The sequence below is a fragment of the Myotis brandtii genome, unplaced genomic scaffold, assembly GCF_000412655.1.
Source record: "Myotis brandtii unplaced genomic scaffold, ASM41265v1 scaffold403, whole genome shotgun sequence".
Classification (NCBI taxonomy): Eukaryota; Metazoa; Chordata; class Mammalia; order Chiroptera; family Vespertilionidae; genus Myotis; species Myotis brandtii.
The window spans coordinates 288,563-300,862 of NW_005365474.1; the positions used below are offsets into that span (position 1 = coordinate 288,563).

At 59.1% G+C, this 12,300-nt stretch overlaps 1 protein-coding gene across 1 annotated transcript in view; it reads left to right on the forward strand.

Moving 5' to 3' along the window:
- The window catches only part of EP400 (E1A binding protein p400), a 64,345-nt gene that overhangs the window by 38,081 nt on the left and 13,964 nt on the right, over positions 1 to 12,300 (forward strand). Inside the window, 15 exon segments of the mRNA XM_014545351.1 lie at positions 4 to 94; positions 1,868 to 2,032; positions 3,584 to 3,739; positions 4,510 to 4,604; positions 4,873 to 5,144; positions 6,926 to 7,128; positions 7,198 to 7,367; positions 8,687 to 8,883; positions 9,657 to 9,768; positions 9,932 to 10,075; positions 10,686 to 10,823; positions 11,254 to 11,337; positions 11,676 to 11,810; positions 11,980 to 12,024; positions 12,104 to 12,289. Of these exon segments, the coding sequence (XP_014400837.1) occupies positions 4 to 94; positions 1,868 to 2,032; positions 3,584 to 3,739; positions 4,510 to 4,604; positions 4,873 to 5,144; positions 6,926 to 7,128; positions 7,198 to 7,367; positions 8,687 to 8,883; positions 9,657 to 9,768; positions 9,932 to 10,075; positions 10,686 to 10,823; positions 11,254 to 11,337; positions 11,676 to 11,810; positions 11,980 to 12,024; positions 12,104 to 12,289 (2,193 nt within the window).

The window sequence follows — 12,300 nt, forward strand, 5'->3', positions numbered from 1 at the left end:
CAGCCCCAGCCCCAGCCCCCCTCGCACCCGGCCGGGCAGAGCACGCTGCCTCAGGGGCTGCTGCTCACCTCGCAGGCCCAGGCGCGCCTGCCTAGTAAGTGGCCTCGCCTCTCCTGGGGCTCTGCCCCTGCTCCCAGGAAGCTGTGCTCAGACCAGCAGTGTGAAGAGCCTCTCTGTCCACTCCTGTCCCCCCAAGCCGGCGCTGCCTTTGCCGTGCTGTGGCCCTGCTGTCCTTTCCGGCCCTAAATCTCAGGGCCGGTGCCCAGGGCCTGTCCTTCCTCTGCCTTTTCTCCTGACCCCGTCCCGTCCGTCCGTCCGTCAGCTCTGCTTTCCTCCCGCACTCGCTCTGAGCTTCATGCTGATGACTGTGCCTCCCTCCCTGTGAGCCGGGCTTTGGCCCGGGGCCGAGATCAGCTGGGGAGCAAAGGGGTAAAATGAAAGCAGCCGCTTCCTGGACAGCATGGGCCTCGTGTTCGGTTTCTAAAACCAGGACTTCCTTTTCGTCTCTCGCTGTTACCAGATTTAAACCTGGGATGAATTATTGCTCAACTGAGACATTTAGTAATAATTCAGTGACTAAGATCGCAATTTTATTAAATACTAGAGGCCTGGGGCACAAAATTCATGCAAGGGGCTCGGCCCTCGCAGCCCCGGCTTCGTCTGGAAGGATGTCCGGTCTAATTAGCATATTATGCTTTTATTATTATAGATTTTAATAGAACTTTTCATTGTGACCAGTGGGATTAGCATATTTCCAAATTTCACCTGGACCCTGTCCATTCTGCTGTGGAAGGTGCCCTTCCTGGCACGGCCGCCTGGTCTCTCGGGTGCTGCTCCAACACTCGCTGTGGGATGACGGGCTGTGCCGAGGCCTCTGTGGAGGGGAGAGGAGAGGAGCGTGGTGTCCTGAGGACCCGCGTTCAGGCTGGGTCCGCAGTCCTCTCGTCTGCTGCCCGCAGAGTCACCACTGGGCCCCACTGCCTGTGGGACGTGTTTCTTGGCCTGGGACGGGGCTTTTGTGGCTGTGCTTGGGGCATCGTCCACCAGGTCGCCTTCGTCTGGTGGCCTTCACCTCTGTGTGGACCTCGAGGGCTAACGGGACTCACTCTCTGCCTCTCCTTTCTCACTTTCCTGTCCTTAATCACGGTTCTGTGCGCAAGATTCCTGGGTGTTTTTCTTGTCTTTTGCTAATGGTTTTTATCACTAATGATTCTTGAATGGGTTTTCGTAGGAGGAACATTTAGACTCAAATATCAACCATTGGGTATAAAAACCTTTAATCCTGTGTAATTACAGCCTTTTTGAATGAAGTGCATGTGACTCCATCTGAATTCGTTTTCCACAGAAAGGTTATAAGCCACGTGACGCCTCGCGCTTCTTGACAGTAAACACTGCAGATCAGCCCCACGTCCCTGCGACAGGGGAGCTTTTGTCTCGAAGCTCCAGCCCGACGTGTTTCTGTACTGACTGCGGGGGGAAGCGCGGCTCATGTCTCCCTCTGAGCTCAGCTGCACGAGGCTTCTCTGCCTGGGAGGGTCTGACGCGGAGGCTGCCCCGAGGCTCAGGGTGGGCTCTGCTCTGTGACGGTGGCTGCTTGCTCACTGGTTGGGGAGGGAAGGAGAGAGTCCCTCGCAGTGTGGTTACTGTCTAACGTCTCAAGTCCCACCAGTTACGATGGCAGGAGTTAACCCTTAAAATCTGATGTTAACTTGGTCTTCTCTTTCCTATTAAAATCGTTCTTTCCTGAAAGTGTCATCACTGTTTTTCTGATACTTCTGTTTACTACCCAAGGTCGTTCTATATGACAGTGTCACATTCGAAAACTTTCCACAGAAGTTTCATTCCCCTTTCCTCTGTGTTCCCTTAGGTGGGGAGGTGGTCAAAATAGCACAGCTGGCGTCACTCGCAGGACCGCCGAGTCGCGTGGCCCAGCCAGAGACCCCGGTGACGCTGCAGTTCCAAGGGAACAAGTTCACCTTGTCCCACAGCCAGCTGCGGCAGCTCACCGCCGGCCAGCCCCTGCAGCTGCAAGGTGAGCACCGCGCCCAGTGCCTCCCTGGACGCCACAGCGAGCCTGGCCCAAGGGGCTGGGAGGACCAGTGGGTAATGTGTGTGTACCTGGCTGCCCAGTCCTTGACACGGGCTCAGTAGATGGCAGTCATTTAAAAAACCTACCCTTTGCCCAGCCGACAGGGCTCAGTGGTTGAGCGTCGACCTATGAACCAGGAGGTCACGATTGATTCCCGGTCAGGGCACAGGCCCGGGTTGCGGGCTCCATCCCCAGTGGGGGGCGTGCAGGAGGCAGCCGGTCCATGATCCTCTGTCATCATTGATGTTTCTATCTCTCTCCCTTTCCCTTCCTCTCTGAAATCTATAAAAAATCTACCCTTTGCTAAAAGTTTCCTATTTTTAAAATCAGAATAGAAACACTTGCTGCTTCTGATTTGACTGTGAAGTGTGAATTGTCCTAAAAGGCCAAGGACTGCAGCTGTGCTCACAGGTTGCAGGTAGCTCCAGGCCAGAGCTCCCCGCCTGTGGCCGAGGGCGATGTGTCCGTGGAGCGGCTGCTGTTTGAGGGAAGGAGGGTGCGTGCTCCCGCTAGTCCTGAGTGACCACGGGACAGCAGCTCAGTCACGTGTGTCCCCCTCAGTTGTGGGTTTGGGTTCAGGGGTGGTGTCCTCATCAGCCCTGCCCGCACGTGTCCGGGACGTGGTGAGCATGGCTCCCGGTTGTGAAGGTCACTCACTGGAGAGGCGCAGTTGTTAGAGCGGAGGCCCCTAGGAAGCCTGCAGCAAAGAAACGTTCAATTGGTCTAATTTCCTGCTTCTCCAGGTTTTGGTCAAAGGGGCGAGGCCATCTCTGGTGCTGTAGTTTCTGTGGGGCGTGGGAGGTTCCTGCGGAGCAGAAGATGTGGAGAGACTCGGTCACACCGAGGTGGAGTGCCGGCTCCTTAAGCAGAGCCACAGCATTTGCACTTAACAAACACGTTCAGCCTTTTCTTCATCAGCTGGCGGGTCGGCAAGCACCAGCCTGTGATCAGGCAGCTGGGACCTTCCCTGGGACTCAGGCCTCACGCCAACGTGACCGACCCTGAGCAAGTGCCCCTTGCACTGCCCCGCATTCCTAGGAATTTCTAGGAATCGATGAGCTTCCTTTTGACATTAAGAAAAACGACATTGTTTCTTTTTTTTCTTTTCTTTTCTTTTTTTTTTTTTGTTATTTATTGATTTCAGAGAGGAAGGGAGGGAGAGAGAGAAACATGCATGATGAGAGAGAATCACTGATTGGCTGCCTCCTGCACATCCCTACTAGGCATCGAGCCTGCAATCGGGCATGTGCCCTGACCTGGAATCAAACTGTGACCTCCTGGTTCACAGATCCACACTCAACCACTGAGCCTCACCAGCTGGGCTGTTTCTTAGAGTTACATTCATTGTGAATAAAGTGTTTTCCTTTTTCTACAAGTAACTGAACTTTGCGTTGCCATGTGGGAGCAAGTGTAGTTCTGGAGATCGGGTTTGTGGCCTGTGTCTGCACCTTGGAGAGGGCGTGACTGATGGCCCTGGCGCCCGTGTGATTACAGGCAGCGTCCTTCAGATCGTGTCCGCCCCCGGGCAGTCCTACCTGCGACCGCCAGGCCCCATGGTGATGCAGACCGTGTCTCAGGCGGGTGCCCTGAGCGCCCTGGGAAGCAAGCCCCCGACCAGCGGCCCCGGCCCCACTCCCGTGGCCCCACCAGGTAGAGTGCTCTGAGCAGGGGGAAGACTGGCTGTGCGGCCTCCTCTGCTCCCTCCCTCGCAGGTATCGGGAGGCCTTGAGGATTCTGGCCACGGGGCCTCAGAACCTGCAGGTCCCGCCGTGGCCATGTCTGATTCCCACGGACACCGGTGTCCACTGGGTCTCCTTTGTTGTTGGCTCTCAGAGTTACTGGTTGACACTCACCAGCCTCCACTCACTGTAGATGTTTGTTCTGGTGCTAGGATTTCCCCTGGGACAGACAACGAGGCGGGGTCCTCGGTGTGAGACAGATAATGCTGCCTCTTGCCTGGTCCACAGCCTGCTTCCTGCCAGGGTCCTCCTGCTCCCTGGACCCGTTCCTGCCGAATCACCGCGACTCTCCCCGGTGCCCCCTAACCAGGCCCCTGGAGCCGTCCCCGAGCACACGTGTCAGGGCCAGCAGCAGCCCTGACCATTTGGGGGTGGCTTTGTGCTGGTCTGGAGGGCAGCTGACTCCTGGCCTGAGGGCCGCCAGGTTGATGCTGAGGAAGGACCAGGGCCCTGGTGGCTGGTGTGCCGGCATGAGGGCCGTGAGGAAGGCGCACAGGGCATTCGCCACGGGAGGAGGCAGACTGGCGCTCGCTCAGAATGTGGCCAGAGGGCAGGGGGGCCTCAGGGGTTCTGACCGGTGCAGGGTGAACATGCAGGGAGAGGGAGCACTGACCTGAGGGCGGCTGGGGGCAGGTGTGCGCAGCGTCCGGAGCTGTTTCCAACCTTGGTTCTGATTTGCAGTTGGTGTGCCTGGTCGAGTGGCGGTCAACCCCCTGACTGTGGGAGAACCCGGCTTGGCCCCCAAACCAGCGTCTCCCATCGGGGGGCCCACCCAGGTACTGAGCACCTCCGAGGGCGTGGCGGGTTACGTACCTTTCATTTTAAAACGCTTTCCTAACAGAAGGAATGAAACTGGCTTTATGATGGCAAACGTCTCCTTTCACGTAGTTTATATTCTTGTGACGTGGGAAATGCTGTCTCGAGAAACTGCTTTTCTCCTCTGGGGTGCTCTGGGGGCAGGCCCCGCCCAGGGCCCCGCAGGGTGGGGGCCCGCCCGCTGGCCTGTGGTTTCTCACGGGCCGTTCCCATCACTTTCTGATGCAGGAGGACAAGGCCCGGCTTCTGAGAGAGCGGCTGGACCAGGTCCACTCTGTCAATGAGCGGCGCTGCTCCCGCGCCCCCATCTACGGGGCAGACCTGCTGGCGGCTTGTTCCCTGGCCTGCGGAGAACGGGGCTCGGGGCTCGGAGCTCTGGGGAGCAGGCATGGGAAGGGGGCCAGGCCAGCGAGTGTCTGCACGTCACCTTCAAACCGTCACAGGGACCTGATTTTGACGCTGACTCAACGTCAAGAGTCCCTCCAGGATCTTATCGACAGGTGAGGTGGTTTCCCTGCGTGAAGGGCCTGGTGCTCACCTCGCCCTCCCCCCTCCCCCCTCCCCCTGTGCCCTGCCGTGTGCCGTGCCAGCCCCCGAGCTCCTGTTTCCGTGGGGTTCTTCCAGGTGTGAATGTGCGTTGAAGGTTCCTCCCTGTCTTGTCTTGGCTGATAGCTCGTTTCTTGTCAGCGGACGCGTCCTCCGCTGTCCGGATGGACCAGTGTTCTTGATCCCTTCCCGGCGGAAGGACATCTGGGTTGTTTCCAAGTTCAGGAACTGACAGCGCAGTCACCATCTGTGCAGGTTCCGTGTGGATGTGGGTTTTCAGCTCTTTCGGGCAGAAAGCTAGGGGCATGGTGGCTGGACCGTGTGGTGAGACTGTGCCTAGTTCTGTAAGAAACAGTCTTCCTCAGTGGCGCCCCCCCGCCCTGCTCCCCAGCAGGGAGTGCGGGTCCTGGGGCGCAGGAAGTGGAGCGTCTCTCGGTGGCTCGTTTGCATGTCTTCTTTGGTGAGTGTCTGTTCAGGCCTTTGGTGCGTTTTAATCCGGTCGCCTTCGTTCTGTTGAGTGTTGAGAGCTCGTTGTACCTGTGGACAATAGTCCTTTAGCAGATGCGTCCTTTGCACACGTGTTGTCCCAGTCCGTGGCTTCCCTTCGTGCTCTCTTGACCGCGTCCTTGGCAGAAGAGGAGTTTTTAGTGTCAGTGGAGTCAGCTGGTCAGTCTTCTCTCTCTTGGGTCGTGTCTTTGGTGTTGTGTCTAGAAAAGTCGTCACCACCAGGGTCACCCAGGTCCGTGTGAGCTGTCTTCCCGGGGTTTGTCGTTGTGCAGCTCACACTCAGCTCTGTGACCCCGAGTCAGTATGTGTGAGGGTGAGCTCGGCGCCCGGTCCTTCCCTGCACGTGTGTCTGTGGTGTGGTCGTCCTGTGCCTCTGTCGGGGGTCAGGTGACTAGAACGAGGAGGTCTGCTCCTGCGCTCTCTACGCCGCCCCAGGGCCTGCTGTCTCGTCTCTCGTCAGCACCGCTGTCTGGATGGCTGCCACTTCACCGTCTGCCTTGGGAGTCGTGTGGCTGTCCTCAGACTCAGTTCTCTCCATGTTGTGTGGCTGTGATGGTCTTTTGCCTCCAGATAAACTTTAAAATCAGCTGGTCGGTAGCCACCAAACGACTTGCTGGGGTTCTGACTGGGCTGGTGTGGAGCCTCTGATCAAGCTGGGAGGGCTGCCCCCGGCGCAGTGAGTCTGTCTGTCCAGGAAGGTGGGATGTCCCTCCGTCTCCTTAGTTACTTGGTCTTCCTGGTCGGTGTTTGGATGGTGGGTGGCTCTGGTTTGCTGCAGTGGCAGCAAGTAATGGACACCGACCTGAGCTGACCGCCCGAGGAAGGGCTTTCTGGCGCAGGTGGCGTCCGAGCGATGGGTGTCAGGTCGGCCTTGAGACAGGCCCTTCCTCCCGGGCTGCCCCTCCTGGTGGCACAGGGGCTGTAGCAGCTCAGCGTTCACATTCTTCCCCGACCCCGTCCGGGAGACAGAGCCCCGTGTCCCAAAGTTCCCATCAGAAGACTTGCCCTTCGCAGGGGATGGGCTGAGTGTGTCCGTGCTGGGGGCCTGGGGGGCCCTGCCCTGCTGTTTCTCCCTGGGTGGCACTCATCGGCCAGGCTGTCGGGCCTGTGCCCATGGTTGCTGGGACAGTGTGGGCAGCAGGCTTGTCTCCACGGTGACCGAGGTCAGAGCTGCTGGCTGGTGGAGATGCCAAGTGCTGCCTGTGACGCCCTGCTTCCTGCTCCTCAGGGTGGCCTGTGTGATCCCGCCGGTGGTGGCCTCACCCCCGTCCTTGTGGGTGTCGCGGCCGCCCTCCCTCTACAGCCACAGGATGAGGATCTTCAGGCACCGCCTGCAGGAGCACACGGCGCCCTACGCCCAGCAGCTGCAGCGGGTGACCGCCCCGCGCTTGCTGCAGTTCCCCGAGCTGAGGCTGGTCCAGCTGGACTCAGGTAGGAGAGGGCACGCTCACGCGTCGCACCCGTGCTCTGGGGGCGACACTCAGTGTTGCTCCCCCGTAGGAAAGCTGGAGGCCCTGGCGATGCTGCTGAAGAAGCTGAGATTAGAACGACGCCGGGTGCTGATCATGTCGCAGATGGTCCTCATGCTGGACATCTTGGAGATGTTCCTGAACTTCCACTTCGTCACCTACATCCGCATCGACGAGAACGCCAACAACGAGCAGCAGAAGGTCAGGCGGACGCTCAGGGCTGTGCACATTCGGTGCTGTCCCCCCTTCCGAGCAGAGGGAGGCGCCACATCTCCGGGTCTTGGAACTCGAGAGTCTTTCAGCCCCATCTCGCGATACTTTTCCACTCGGGACTCGCACCAGCGTCCCAGGGCCGCAGTCAGGTCTGTGAAGTGTGCTCCCTGCAGGACAGGACTGTGTCCTTCAGGAGGCAGCCCTGGTGGGAACAGGAAACCGCCCGACAGCTTTACCTTAAAGAAGTGCCTGGGCAGCCACCTGCCATGGTCACTTGTCAGAGCAGGGCTGCCGGGCGGGAGTGCTGCAGCTTCCCGGCCAGTCATGGTGCGTGTGACCCTCAACGTGGTCGCTCCCTCCCAGCACCCCCTCCTGACGGCTGGAGTGCGCAGTTGTTTCCTGTAGAAGTGCTTAAACCCCCCCTTCCCGGGCTGCCGCGTCCCGAGCCGTCCCCAGGCCCTGGGAGCAGGTCAGTGTGCACCGATGTTCCCGAGAGCAGAGGCAGCTGCCGGCCCGTGCGTCCGCTGCCGCGTCATGTTCTGTAGCATCAGACCCTCGTGCTGCACACCCCGAGCGGGCCTGCGAGGCCATTGCTCACTGACAAGTTTCCTTGGTAGTGGAGTAACACATTGTATGGAGAATCCCTTTTTAAAAAATACATATTTTTATTGGTTTTTAGAGAAAGGAAGGGAGAGAGATAGATAGAAACATCGATGAGAGAAACATCATGGACCGGCTGCCTTCTGCCCTCCCCTCCTGGGGATCGAGCCTGCAACCTGGGCATGTGCCCTGACCGGGATGGAGCCGGTGATCGCTTGGTTCCTGGGTGGACACTCGGCCCCTGAGCCGTGCCGGCTGGGCTGGGCTTTCCTGAAGGAGGAGGGTTGTTTGCCGGCTGTGGTCTGATCTGGTGCTGCGCTGACTGCAGAGGAGCTGTGTCCAGGGAAGCCGTCCGGTGCCGGCCCGCGTGGTGGAGGCGCCTCTCAGGCTGTTCCGCTCCCTCAGCCTTACTCCAGGGGCCTTTGCTGTAAGGTGCCCTGGCATTGCCTGGGGGCACACGAAAAAGCGCACATCCCTCCCCAGGACGGCTCCGTTCTCCTGTGGGGCCTACTGATTGCGCTGACAGCACTTGTCACCTGGAGCCTGGCCGTCTCCTGTGACGACCTGTGCGATCTAAACCGTGTGTGGAGGCCTGGTGAGCCCGGACGCACGTGTGCAAAGGGCCAGAACCAAAGGCCAGAAGTCCGGTGGAGAGAGGTCAGCGTTCCCCGTGTGCCGGAGTCCTGAGAGGTTTTGTTCCGTCGCAGGAGCTGGTGAAGAGCTTCAACAGAGACAGGCGCATCTTCTGTGTCATCCTCTCCACGCGCAGCCGCTCGTCGGGGGTGAGCCTGATGGAGCCCGACGCAGTGGTGTTCTACGACCACGACCTGAACCCCGTGCTGGACGCCCAGGCCCAGAACTGGTGCGACAGGATCGGGAGGCGCAAGGACGTGCACGTGTACAGGTGAGGCCGGGGCGGGAGCGCGGCGGGTGCCCTGCAGGTCACGGAGCAGCTCCTGCGCGTCCTCTCTCCCTCGGGCAGCGGGAGCCCCTGCTGTTTGACCTTCTTCCCGACGAGTGACGCCTGGTGGGGTGGAGTGTGCGCGTGGCGTGGTGACCGACGTTGCGCACGGAGCTTGCTGACTCCCTGTGTGTTGTGCCTCTTCTGGAGCCTGCACCTTCGGAGGAGGGAGGCTTCAGGGTGTTTCCGCTGTTACCAAGTGTGTGTTGTCTGGGCAAATCGGATGTTCAGAGAACTTCCATCTCACTGACAAACAGGTGCGATGAGGAAGTGGGGAATGCTCTGCTCGGTCTGCATTCTGTTGCTATTCATGCCGTGTGCGCTAAGCACTTGCTGTGCCACTTGGCGCAAAATCCTGCCACTTCCGGCCCATGTTCATCCTGCCACTTCGGGCCCATGTTCCCGGTGCTGGCCCCAGACAGAGCGCAGGCTGCCTTGCCTTCTAGGTTGTTGCCCTGAAGATAGGCACTCACCACACGTCGGAATAGGGAGGCTGGCGGGGTGGGGACGTGGCCGGACTGAGATGGGGAGTCACAGTGGGGCCTGAGGCCTTTGACCGCCACGTGAGGGCAGGGTCGCACGGAGCCTGTGGAGCGCTGATGCGTGCGCTTCCGAAGCCTGCGGCGTGCTCTTCCAGGTGGCCTCTGCGCCGGCCGCTCATGGGGCGCGTGCTTCAGGACTTAGCTGCCTCTGTGTGGGTCTTGTTTTGTTTGTAGGCTTGTGAGTGCCAATTCCATTGAAGAGAAACTTTTGAAGAATGGAACCAAGGATCTGATCCGAGAAGTGGCTGCTCAGGGAAACGACTACTCCATGGCGTTCCTGACGCAGGTACCTCGTTCATGGGGACACAGAAGGGCTTCCACGTGGCACAGGGGTGTGTGGCTCTGGGGACTCCAGTGAGGCGTGCTCTGCAGTTCCCCGGCAGCACGCCCGAGCTCGGGGGGGCGGGAGCCAGCCCTCTCGCAGGGGTAACGTGCGTGTCTGTGCTCAGCGCACCATCCAGGAGCTGTTTGAGGTGTGCATTCCCGTGGAGGAGCCTGTCTTCCCCGTGACGGCCGAGGAGTTTGTGGTCCTTCCCCAGGAGCCGACTGTCACGGAGACCATCGCACCCAAGATCGCACGGCCTTTCATCGAGGTGAGGACAGAGCCTGCCCGGGTCCTGGGTGAGGAGCCGCCTGTGTTCTCCGCCTCCGGGGGCCGCTCCTGCCTGGTCTCTCCCGGGTCCTGGCTGTGCAGGGGCCTCTGCTGGGAAGCACCCCACCCCCCGCCTCCTTGGTGAGGAGATTCGCCGCTACCTCATCCATTTTTTAAAAATGTATTTATTGTTGAAGGTATTACATATGTCTCCTCTTCCCCATTGACCTCTCCCCGCCCACTCCCACCCCCCAGCTCATGCTCTCACCCCGCTATTGTCTGTGTCCATTAGTTACGCTTACATACCTCATCCATTTTAAAAAATTAACCGTTCGGCCCTGGCCAGTTTGGCTCAGTGGATAGAGTGTTGGCCTGTAGACCAAAAAGTCCCGGGTTCGATTCTGGTCAAGGGCATGTACTTGGTTGCAGGCTCCTCCCCGGCCCAGGCCCTGGTCAGGGTGCGTGCAGGAGGCAACCAATCGATGTGTCTCTCACATCGATGTTTCTCTCAGTCTCTCCCTCTCCCTCCCACTCTCTCTAATCGGGTGAGGATTAACAAAAACAAAAGCTTGCTCTGTCAGCACCATCTGACCCAGCATGCACTTGCCCAGGCCCTGAAGAGCATCGAGTGCCTGGAGGGAGACGCACAGGAGCCCGCAGGGGAGGCCGTGCCTGGGTCACCGGACCCTGACGGCTTGCGGGACCAGGAGCCCTCGCAGCTGGAGGAGTTGGCCGACTTCATGGAACAGGTTTGGACATTTCCTCCTTTTGCTTTCACTTCATGTTTTTTTGTACAAGTCATTGTCTTAAAAATGTATTCCTTTCATAAATATTTCTTGTTCACTTTGGCCAAGAACAGTCACTTTTTTGTTGTTAATCCTCACCCGAGGATATTTTTTTCATTGATAGAGTGAGATATATAGAGATAGAAACATTGACACATTGATAGGTTGCCTCCCACATGCCCCTACCAGGGCTGGGGATTAAACTTCCAACTGAGGTATGTGCCCTCAACCGGAATTGAACCTGCAGCCGTTCAGTCCTCGGGCCAGTGCTCTACCCACTGAGCGAACTGGCCAGGGCACAACCACTTTTTTGATTGAAGTGTTGGTGGGGGCTGTAAGGAACTTAACCCTATTGGCCTGCAATGAACTATCCAAAAAATATATTTTGAAACAGCTCACCCCAATCGAAAAATATGCTTTGAATTACCTGGAACTATTCCATTCTTCCATCGATCACGAAAAAGAGAGGAACGGTGAGGTAAGGACCATCTTCACACGCGCGCAGCTCAGGTCTGTGGGGTTAAGTTGGTTTGGAGGGAAGTGAGTTGCCAGGAATCACAGGAATGAACCCAAACCCACCAGTGCAGACACCAGCTGCCATGCAGGTCCGGGAGGCCCCAGGCAGGCGGCTCCAATGGGGGGAGCAGTGGTGCCTGACAGGTTCCGTGCTGGGAAATGGCCACCACAGCGTGGAGGGGCCGCGGCCGGGAAGAGAGGTCCTTGGTCTGAGTGTGAGACGGGGAGGGGGGTGGGGCAGGTGTGTTCCCCGTGGGGACGGTGCTGGACACCGTGTCCGAGCCTGTGGTCTCCCAGCAGGACGCCGTGCTGACTGCAGTGAGCGCCTGGGAGGCCCAGAACCTGCGGGCGCTGCAGGAGCAGGAGGCCCGGGCGCTGCAGGAGCAGGAGCAGGAGCAGCTGCTCACCTACACCCGGGAGGACGCCTACAACGCGGTGCGCACCCCATCGTCGCGTCACCACACAGACGCGTGCTCTCAGCCCGCTGCATGGCTTCCGGTTCCATGTTGCTTTTCCCTAGGGGTGTAGTGAGGTCCCTGAAGTTACGAAGGTGCTGGCAGCGTGAAGCAGACTCACATTGAAAGCTCCCCTCTGTCTCCCGCAGGAATACATCTACGAAGGAGCGGACGGGCAGACGGAAGTCATGCCGGTGGGTGCCCCGTCCCTGTCCCCTGTGGGTGGCTGCCTTCCTCAAGTCGCCAGCTCATGCCTCTCCCTTCTCCATGCAGCTCTGGACCCCACCCACGCCGCCCCAAGACGACAACGACATCTACATTGACTCGGTCATGTGTCTCATGTACGAGACCACGCCCATCCCCGAGTCCAAGCTGCCCCCCGTGTACGTGAGGAAGGAGCGCCGGCGGCACCGGACGGACCCCTCAGGTGTGCGCCGTGGGCCGTGCTCCCCTCGCGCCGCGTTGTGTTC